This window comes from Hydractinia symbiolongicarpus, chromosome 13 (assembly GCF_029227915.1).
Source record: "Hydractinia symbiolongicarpus strain clone_291-10 chromosome 13, HSymV2.1, whole genome shotgun sequence".
Lineage (NCBI taxonomy): Eukaryota > Metazoa > Cnidaria > Hydrozoa > Anthoathecata > Hydractiniidae > Hydractinia > Hydractinia symbiolongicarpus.
This window is the reverse complement of record NC_079887.1, coordinates 10,884,878-10,895,196: the sequence shown is the minus strand read 5'-3', so window position 1 is coordinate 10,895,196 and position 10,319 is coordinate 10,884,878. Positions and strand designations below refer to the sequence as shown.

The 10,319-nt window shown below is 33.8% G+C and overlaps 1 protein-coding gene across 1 annotated transcript; it reads right to left on the bottom strand.

Moving 5' to 3' along the window:
- Window positions 1-4,651: 4,651 nt before the first annotated feature.
- On the bottom strand, window positions 4,652-8,417 carry LOC130623813 (uncharacterized). The gene is made up of 4 exons (XM_057439335.1): window positions 8,258-8,417; window positions 6,474-8,024; window positions 6,200-6,290; window positions 4,652-5,680 (listed from the first exon to the last, which is right to left on the bottom strand). Exons 1-4 carry the CDS (start codon window positions 8,313-8,315, stop codon window positions 5,434-5,436), a joined length of 1,947 nt encoding a protein of 648 aa, XP_057295318.1. The 5' UTR covers window positions 8,316-8,417; the 3' UTR covers window positions 4,652-5,433.
- Window positions 8,418-10,319: the final 1,902 nt, after the last annotated feature.

Genomic DNA, 10,319 nt, shown 5'->3' with positions numbered 1-10,319 from the left:
TGCTCATCCGTGCTCCGTCAGCGTTCACCTCCGCATTAGTTAAGAACCGCATGGCTGGATTTCTTGTGTAAGACCTGGTTACCAACGACGAAGGGGCTGGGCAAAAGAGATTTATGTCTACGTAGTTTTTTAAGTAAGTCAGGAGTCGGTGAATTAGCTAGGATGGTCAGGTTGGCTATGAATAGGCTTGCTTGTGGATTTAAAGGACCAGGACTATTCAATAATTCTGAGATCTAAAAGTGTCCGACCAAAACGGAAATCTATCGGACGTTTTAACCGACGAAAGTTTAAAATGAGCTACGGACATGTCCGACCAAACTGAAAATGTGTCTGACGTTATAGGTGTGTGCCGTGAAAGACTATAAATGTAAAGTTTTTATAGCGGTAAATATGGCGAGCAAAATTGCTTGCGTAGACACTCTGACGCGAGCAATTAATTGCTCTGGAGGTTATTAGCTCATGGCAAGGCCTGTGACCACATGAGCAAAGAACAATAGAATTAAACTATTTTTCCACCTTAACTATTCCGATTTCCTGGAGATAAAGATTATGCTGGGTCTCAAACGATTCTAATCAGGTTTTGTGTATAGGGGGTTAAGGCAAGAAAAGAATATGGGCAAAAATACATAAATACACCTTTACGATAATTCGGGAAAACTAACACTCCATCGCAGCTTATTTAGCGATCAGAGGAGGTAAACATCACACTTTTATAAGAGTTTGTTAATGAGAAAACACGTTTTTCGTGATAACTTTTCTTGACGCCTTTTGTTTTTAATAAAAAATTACACATAAGTTGTATCTTATTATTATTAACGTTTCCTGAAAATTTGAAAGAAATTGATACAACAGAAGTTAAAAAACTGGAGAAAACACGCTTTCGTCTCTAACAAACTCTCATAAAAACACAAATTTTACCTCCTTTTTTCGATATTGTAAAACGATGGAGAGCCGTAGGAACGCATGTACAATTGAATTATCGTAAAGGTGTATTTACAGCATTTTCTTGATGCGATATATAAATGTCAAAAAAGTAATTAAATTTCGTTGTATTAGAGGCCATCGATAATAGATTTTGGTATCTTTTAGCTGCATTTGGCCGTTGTAGGGGGGAGGGGGAAGCTAACACCGTTAAAAAGATATGAAAATCTCTAAGATGTTGATGTTCATTCTTCTTTCTTTTAGAATAAAAGAAGTAGTTGAACTATCACGTTTCGTGCTGCGCAAAGAAGTATCCATCGTTCATAACCAATCAAGCCTTTTTCACAAGCTATTGGGATTGTCTCAATTTTCAGCAAACCAAGTCGGTTGTTATAAATTGAACCCCTGTAACCCACTGTCCCCGGTGTGTGAGAACCAACAAATTGAAAACCAGTTTGGTTTTTGGAACATTTAGATAAGTTTTTCACGCTCTATAACAAAATTCCACGCAACAATAGCTAGCTATAGCTGCTAAAGGCCTGATGATATTTTTAAAACATAAAATACATTTGAAGTTAATAATAAGCAAAACAAGATTCAACAAAATGTGAAGTGTGTTTTTTTTTAAAGCTACCTATGAGAGGTTGCAGGAGAGAGAGTGAGGGGCAAGGAATGCATCCAGCCGGCTCAGGACACTACTGGATCTAAATTCCGCCTGAATGGCAAATTAGAAATCATGTGGATCTACTCAGATCAGACCAGATTAGATCACACATTGACCAAGGTTATTTACGAAGCATTCGCACTTTCTACCTGCGTATTTAGCGGAGCACATTTGTGACGGTTGCGGGTAATACGCACGATGAAAAAAGACATACTCTGACCCTCTTCCTAAGGTTTCTGCCGAGATTTTTTAAAGATATAGAGGGGCCTTGGGGACGAGGATAGTTTTTTACCTTTTTAGAATTGAGTTTGTATCGCCGCTATCTTTATATGGCAAAAGTTCACTGCAATCTTTCAGCACGTCATTTCAACACACACGGATCAAAGTGTGCTCAAAATTTTTTTTCTTTATTAACTAACAAATCGTATTAACATGTATCAACCTAACTATCACTTTAATAGTCTCAACATTTTTGTGATTAACGTCAAAGTTTCCACTTCAAATCATTCCACCAATTTTCCTATTGCAGTTGCAAGTTCAACATTTTATAATAATTGATGTATGAATTTCTAAAACTTCGTTAACCACGTATGCATAGCGGCACGGCTGAGCTTGTGAGTTTAAAGGAAATTTTATATTTTTGTTTTTTCTCTTTCTCACTGTTGACAAAGCATTGCCGAGATTTTGGTTCAGGTGGCGTTTTGCGAATGGGTTAAAAACCCTTATGTCTAAAAGGCATGGACACTAACAATTATTCCCATCCAACAAAGGTCCAATCTCGTTCCCAGGGATTCTTTTTCCCTTTCTGATATGCGTGCTGGCGCGAGATTGACAAAGCTCGTCAGCAAAAGCAGCATGTTTTAACCGCACGCCTAAGTCAACATGATAAACAACCAGTGCAATGATTTCTGCTAAGAGCGATGTTATTTCCATTGCATAGATTAGCATTGCAATAGGATCTTCTTAAGTGGTACCATCTTCAGATGATAGCTCCAATTCACGCATTCCAAACAGTCTAGAAACTTTCCTGTATCAGTTTTTGACATGCGTTGCCATAGCAGGACAAAGATATTTGATGTTGTGTAGAAGCACTTTCTTATTCAAGCAATTAAAAGCGTTGGTAATCCATCAAGAGAAGCGCATCTGTTGATTCCTGTCACAGATATCATTTATTGCATGAATAGCTGCCTTACATCCTCCCTGCTGTGTGTGCTCAATATTGCGCATTAGTTGGAAGCACTTTTGCAAAATTCAAAATCCGCTCGGACTTTCGACTGCGAAGTAAGTATGTCAAAGTGGGTTTCCCCCTTTATTGCACAAACACAATGGTCACTGTTATGTCCCGGCAACCTCGTCCGCAGGGCATCTTTTATCTTTTTGATGATATCACAGCTTTAGGTAATAACAATTTTGTTTTTTGTTTTTTTTGCAGCGAGAGCATACAGGACATTTTGTTCTGCTTATAAGAATGCTACCTTTTTAGCTAAGACCAGATGATTCTTAAATTGCTACAATTTAATTGAGCCAACAATGAGTCTAAATCTGGATAAATTCGAAAGTATTTCTAAAAAAAATCTCTTTAAACCTGGCATTTGGCCTACGTATATGAAACCACTTTATAAGGTTACAATAACATGAAAATCTAAACACAAAAACATCTAGTACTCTAAAACTCTTTGACAGACAAAGGAGATTTTATTGTCTGCAAATTTCTGCAACAGCGTCATAACATCCCCTGATAACTATATTTGTAAAATTGTTTCGATTCAACAAGGATAGAATTCCAAAAATTTTACAATCCGGCCTAGGTTATTGCTTTAAGTGTAGTGGTTGCAATGCGACTTGTTATGGCAAAACTAATCGCCACTTTAGGGTCCGAATGTGTGAACATTTAGGAATTTAGCTTAGTTAAGTTACTTCAATTCTCGATCATTCTTTACACTGTGTCAATATATCTTTTTTTTGACGTTTTTTCAATTACAAATAAACCAAAAATGATCATGGGGTGCATTTTACCCCCAAAAGCTTGTCGATAAACCTTTTTTTCTGCTGTTTAACATATATAGCTTCTATATCTTATGTTGTAAAACTGTATTTCATTCGAAATTAAATTTTAAATTAATCTAAGGTTTCATCTTGCGTACTAGCAAACGTAAACAAAAAGGAGTTGTTGAAACCATCTGTGAATCTCACATCATTCTCACAAACCCGCATCCCGTCAGAAACTGAAAAATAATTGCAACAAACCTAACAAGCTTGCATATCCACTTTTCTTTGGACATTCTTATTATGCTCATAAAGTGTGTACTAAAAAACAATGATCGAAAAAAGAGGAATAACTTGATCTCCCCATACTCCACTACATGAGCACGATCAAAATGCTCTGCAAACACGTTTTTCTGGATCGCACCACCGTTTCTTCTTTTTCTGCTTTTTTTGTTCAATTTCAAATCAATTTTTTTTGCAAGCAAATCGCACCACATGCACAATAGATACAAGTCGTGCAACGAATTATGTTACGGCTGCATTCGTTAGACAACAGTTGGTGTGCGATAAATTCTTCTTTGTTATTGGTGTTTCATCTCTGTACAAAAAAAACAGTATACCCACCGAACCACGCCCACCCTCAATGGGAATATGTAATGTTAAGGGAAAGAACTTTTGCGATTTAGCTTTACCACAATTTTTTTGCATTTTGTAATTATTTAAAATCTCTAGTTGCGATTAGCTTTAATGGACGTTATTTACGTAAAAAATTCTCTGAGACAATTTCTAATTAAAATATTTTGCGGAAAAAAACTTTGAAATACAGTAGAATCTCTATATCTCGACTACTCTTTATCTCGAACTAAAGACTCAGTCCCTTTGTGGTCCGCCTAAGTTATTTTCCTTTCTTTATCTCGAACTTTCTCTATCTCGAACAAATTTTTTGGTTCCTTGCGAGTTCGAGACTTTAAACGCTTTCCATGCAAACAATCTTCTCAGCGACCTTTTTAGTACTTCAACTGCAGCAGAGTATAGCATACCGCAAAAACAGGTGGTAAAAACATTTAATTAATTCAGTGCTTTCAATTGATTCAGTAAATATGTATATTATCATAACAACATTTACAAAAATGTATACATTATATTATAAAAAGTATAAATATAAAAAGACAAACGAAACAAATAAATATAAGCACTTTTTAAAAAGTTGATGGAAATCGTTTTATATCAATACGTGTTTGGTTTTGATGAAAGTTTGCAAAAGAGGCATAATCAGAGTTCAATGTACAGACATTTTCTTCGTAACATTGAGCAGTTCAATGTGTCGATATGTCGACACCGTTTTTCAAATCTTTCTTTCGCGATTTCATTATTTTTGGCCGAAAACGCTAAATTTACGCACAGTGGAAATTTAGCGTTTACTTGCTTCCGTAACAAGCGATAAAATTTCGTGAAAATTACTTCTCGTAAAAAATATCAGCTTGTAATTATTTTGTGAGGTGAACAAAACATTAATTGTTTAAGGTTTCGTGTAATAATCACTACCCAAGTCTTTTAATCGACTTAAAATCGTTTGCTTTTTTACCGTTGCTTTTATTGCCACTACACACGCTATTTCATGACCTCCTTAAACGAATTATAATCAAAATCTGTGTCTATCGCAAAAGTTAATTCTTGACCATTCGAAAAAGTTTTTCTTTGCCCGAAAAAAAGGGTTATTCGCGAAAGAAAAACACTTAATTTCGTTATTTAGTGACTCGCGAATGTTTTCTTCTCTAAAGTATATCTTTAATAAAAGTGAACAGCTAACAAAAAATGCAAGTACATTCTTCATTATTATACGACAACCATCATTTCCCGTATCAACACTTTAAACCGCACGTTTTCGTCCGGTAGTTTGGATAAGGACTTACTTCGACTGCGGCAACGACCAATTCTAACTCTAATGTTCTTCGCACAGCAATCACTACAGCTGGTGGGCAAAGCATTTTGCGACATTTCTTCTTGGTGACTGACGTTGTCACACCTACAGGTTTCGTGATAGTTGTGGGATCGCTTTTTTTCGGCGGAAGAACGTCTGGAACTGCTACACTGTGTGGTAAGGTAGATCTAAGCAAAAAGACAAAGATACATATGTTTAACAAAATCAAGGTAACACTATTGAAAATAATGAAAAAGTGAGGTTATTAAAGACAGATAATACCGTTTTTAAGGGAAATTTAAGCAAATATTTTTCCATTTTTTAGTAAGAAAAATTAAGCAAGGTTTTTTCATTTTTAAGTTGTTTTTTCTTTTTTTTTTTACCTAAAGTATATGTAAAAAATGAAGGGAAGGTGAGATTTCTTTCAAAAACAGAATCAGATTTTGGTCTCTATAGGAATGGATAAAAACTGTTTTCTATTTTGTCTTTTTTTATTCACTAATGGTGTTTATCAGTTTTAGGTAGTCGACACTCTATACACCAGTTGAATTGTTGCTAATTAACTCTTGGTGGTAATAAAGCGATGGTTTGTGTTGTGGTTTTGTGCCGAAAACTCATTGGAGCTATCAGACCACAGATCAATTTGCTTGACAGACCAGCAAGTTATAGAAATTCTGTTGTAGTTATTCTTAGTATAATAAACTCACCTTCTAAAGATGGATGGGATTGCTTTATGTAAAAACCAGCATGTAAAACAGGCGACAAGGAGAAAAAACAAACTGGCGTCATCGACTTCACCTATACAATAAATAAAACATCAATGTATTTGGAACAATATTTCATGTTATTCCAGTCATTTGCTACATACCTTGACTACTACCTGCTTTATAAATTAATCGATGACAGTTACTGTGACAATTCATGCTGAGGGTGAGAGAAACATTCGCAACAAATACCGAAACTTTTGTCAGGAGAACTAACCTCTTATTTGTCTGCTTGTATGTAGAAATATCTTTCTTTTAGCGTATTGACTAATGTCGACTTCTTTTTCAGCAGAGAATATACTTTCGGTGATATTCTTACCATAAGGTTTTGTAACCATAACAATTGGCCAGGGAGTAGGCCTTTCTTGTGCTGTAGTTAAAACATTGGAGCTAACTGGTACAGGAGAAGTTACGTTTTTCTCAGATTTAGTTTTTGCATCAATCACCTGGTCTATATTAGTACTTGAACTTGTTTCTTTTTCTACATGTGTCATTTCCACCGGTGTTGTCTTGACTAGTCGTGTGCATGAAAGTCTGAAGTAACTTAAAAATTGCTCATACCAATTCTGTTTTACAGATTTTTTGATTACTATTTTGCAATCATGTGTTTTATTTTGGGTAAAAAGTTTATTTTTCGTCACTAATTTTAAAGATAATATAAATCTATGCCACCAATTCGATGTTAAATTATCAGGATGGATACGTCTTTCAGTTCTTCTCTTGTCTTCATCTAATACATCTGATGTGTTTACACCTGTTCTAGAAGGTTTCGATTTAAAGTAAGAATTAAAGTGATAAAACCAATGTTCATACCATACATCTCTACTTACTCCATCCGTCATCTGTGCAGTCTCAAGTGTTCCATTTGCACTTGCAATAGGACTTAAAGTCGAAGAATCATTTCTACTCGCATCTGGATTGCTAGACTCATTTTGATATAAACTTTTCTTCTCCTTTTTCAAATGAGGATGGTAGTCTATTTTCGATAAACATGTTAATCTAAGAACTCTGCCAAACCAGTAATACCACTCTTCATCCTTGAACAAACTGAACCTACTTTGCGAAGTAATCTTTTCTTGTGTTTCTACTATAATTTCCTGAGAATCTTTTCTACTAGAAAGGTGACTTTGAAAGTATTTATTAATATCAGTAAACCAGCCAGTATAATTACTATTTCTTTTATTTTCCTCACGCTTAAAGGAACCGTTTTCATTGACATTACTGTAATTTTGCTGCACAAATTTTGAAGATATTTTACCGTTTTGTGGCAGTTGACACGTTAACGAATGAGTATTTCTTCTCACAAATGGGCCATACAGAAGCAGTTTGAACTCTTCATACTTGGTGCGTTTTAGTTTAGAAACAGGTATTATTTTCTTTCGCCGAACGCACTCAACACAAATGCTATTCCTGCTAGGTAAATACTCTCCTACAAGATCGCTCAAATATGAAAACCATCTTCTAAACTGGTTACCACGCACATAAAAAATTGATTTTCTTTTTGCTGGCTTTTGTTTTATTTTGTTAGAATGTGTCTTTATGTTCATTGTCAATACTGGTTTCAAGCAAGTTTCCTTTAAATCGATAAGTTCCAGCTTGCTGTGATCAGATAAAACATGAGGTAAAAAAAGGTTTTTCCGTATTTCATGGAAGTAAATGGAAGACAAAGGCATCAATGTTATTCTGGTGACTCTCTCGCATTCAATACAATTTTGGTGGATTTCTTTGTGATCAGCATTTGTGGAGTTCAAATGGAGTTGGAATGATTCTAAACGTAAAAGATAATAAAAATTAAGGAATAAATTTTAAAAATGTATGTGTTAATGCTAAAAAGCATTTTTAACAGAACAATAAACGTATATTTATAGAAGAATAGATTAGGACTTCATCACAAATAGCTGCTTTAAATGAAAACAATAATGAAATATAAAACAATGATGAGTTTTGACAAGCTATATTTGGGACCATCCATATATTAAAAAAGCAACAAGATTTTTTTACCTGGTGTATTCAATACGCAACATATTACAATGGCTTTTAGTAGAGTCCAATGATCCATAACTAATTTTCTTATAAAAACTGAAAATAAAAGACCAATCTGTGTAACGGTATATATAATGTTAGGTTAAACAAGAGTAAAACTACATATTATTTGCAACTTGAAGTTTATTGCAACGCATTCGTCAGGCAAATGGTTCACATACAGTTTTGATCTACGTTTTATGAAAACTTAGTACAATACAATAATTAACAGAATAATTACTTTTATAAAGGACTCTATTTTATCACAATAAATACTATTTAAATACTTTCAGTGTGAATTTATTTTTATGATGGCATTTACTTTTAAGGTTCTTTTATTTAGTAGTCCCATGGGTTTGGCACGTACAATGATTATCTTTTCCGTTAAAAATAAACCACTTCAGTATGGGGAAGTATATATATATTTTTAAAAAAGCAACATAAAAAAGATAAAACATTAGAACCTTCCCTTCCTTTTTACCAAATACTTTCTTTCAATATAGGAACTTAAGTGAGAAGAACACAGAATTTATGTCACTATCTCTTTGTCTATCAACCAGAAATACATGGATCATACATGTCTTTTTTAGCGACAGGAGTGTGAATTGTAATGGTATGACAAGAGATTTGTATCCAAAATGTTTCTGCACATAACTTTCACAACAATAGTAAAAATATACACTTTAAATAGCACAGTGAACAGACTTGTTGAAAGTTTATTGGCGTACAGTCCTCCAAAAAGCTGTATATATTTGGCATACTTTTCTACATAAACATTATAATAGTTACTGATGTCAAAAATTATGTTTACTTTGAGGGTTGTTCCTTTTGTAGAGCAGGTCAAGGGAATTAAAAGCACTGTTGTGCATTTAGGGAATAATTTATGCTATATGAAAATTCACCCGAAATAATCCTAAGCTACATACGTATATAAGTTATTTGGGGATAATCAACACCCTTATCACCATTGCCAGAAGAATCCTTGTATATAAACCTTCCCACAAAAAAAGAATATGGGACATTTGTAGATCCAAGATGCAGAGACAGAATGCCTGAAATCTGGATAATACTGGTCAAAACAGAGCAGTTGGAATACTTTCTGCTCAAAATAAATTTCGTCCTTCATAAAACAAAGTCATTTCAATGACTGAAACAATCTGCCTGTGATCATTCATATACTGCTGACTCCTATAGTCAAGAAAAACTGCTAAGCAAACACTGCTAATTTGAATAATTTGGGTAAGGGATGCCCAATTAAGCTCCACAAAAACATAATCATTGATTAAATTAAGATAAAGTCAAATCTGCAAACTCTTTGATTATAGTACACAGGGAGAAATAGATGAGAAACCAATAATTTCAGAAATTAAAAAATTCTGCTAGAGCTCACATCAGTAAACAAACATTTAGTGATGCAGATGAATTTCGGCTAGCGAAACCCAATTTTAGTGAATTGTTATTCTTTGTCTTCTAAGTGTTTCAGGCTTGTGTTGCTTAGGTGAAGAATTGCTAAAATAGGTGTTAAAGCTTACTTTCCACAATAAATAAGGTAATTTATTAGGAATCTTTTTTTATTTTTTTTTTAAAATTTTTTGATCATGACAATACATGAGTATTTGATATATATAAATAAGGTGCAATTTTAGGGTTTATGAATGTGTTTTTGCCTATCTAGTTTAGTATTTTAAACATATTTACTTCAATAATACTACTTATATACAGTACAGTACAGAATGTAAGCTTCGAGTACGCGTAACTTGCATTAAATAATTACTTTCATGATAGACCATTGTTTCTTAAAAATAAAAAGATCTTATTGTTCAAATAACAATAATCTGCGTGTGACATTGTTGAGAATACTTTAAACACGAAGTCTATAGAATTTGTAAACAATCAGAAGCAATTAAAATATAAAAATTAAATTTGCAGCACTATAATGTTAAAAAAGTTTTATCTGGAAGGGTATTTTCTTCTTAAATATATAAAAATATTTATTGCTATTCATTGTCTTCTTTTACGTAATTAACAAGCTGTTAAATTT

What these genes read in the sequence shown, in the direction of transcription:
- LOC130623813 (XM_057439335.1), bottom strand. Translation starts at nt 8,315, where the DNA reads ATGGATCATTGGACTCTACTAAAAGCCATTGTAATATGTTGCGTATTG. An exon ending in TACAAGCAGACAAATAAGAG is followed by an intron (nt 6,291 to 6,473) that starts GTTAGTTCTCCT and finishes TTTATTGTATAG; the next exon opens with GTGAAGTCGATGACGCCAGT. An exon ending in ATCCCATCCATCTTTAGAAG is followed by an intron (nt 5,681 to 6,199) that starts GTGAGTTTATTA and finishes CTTTTTGCTTAG; the next exon opens with ATCTACCTTACCACACAGTG.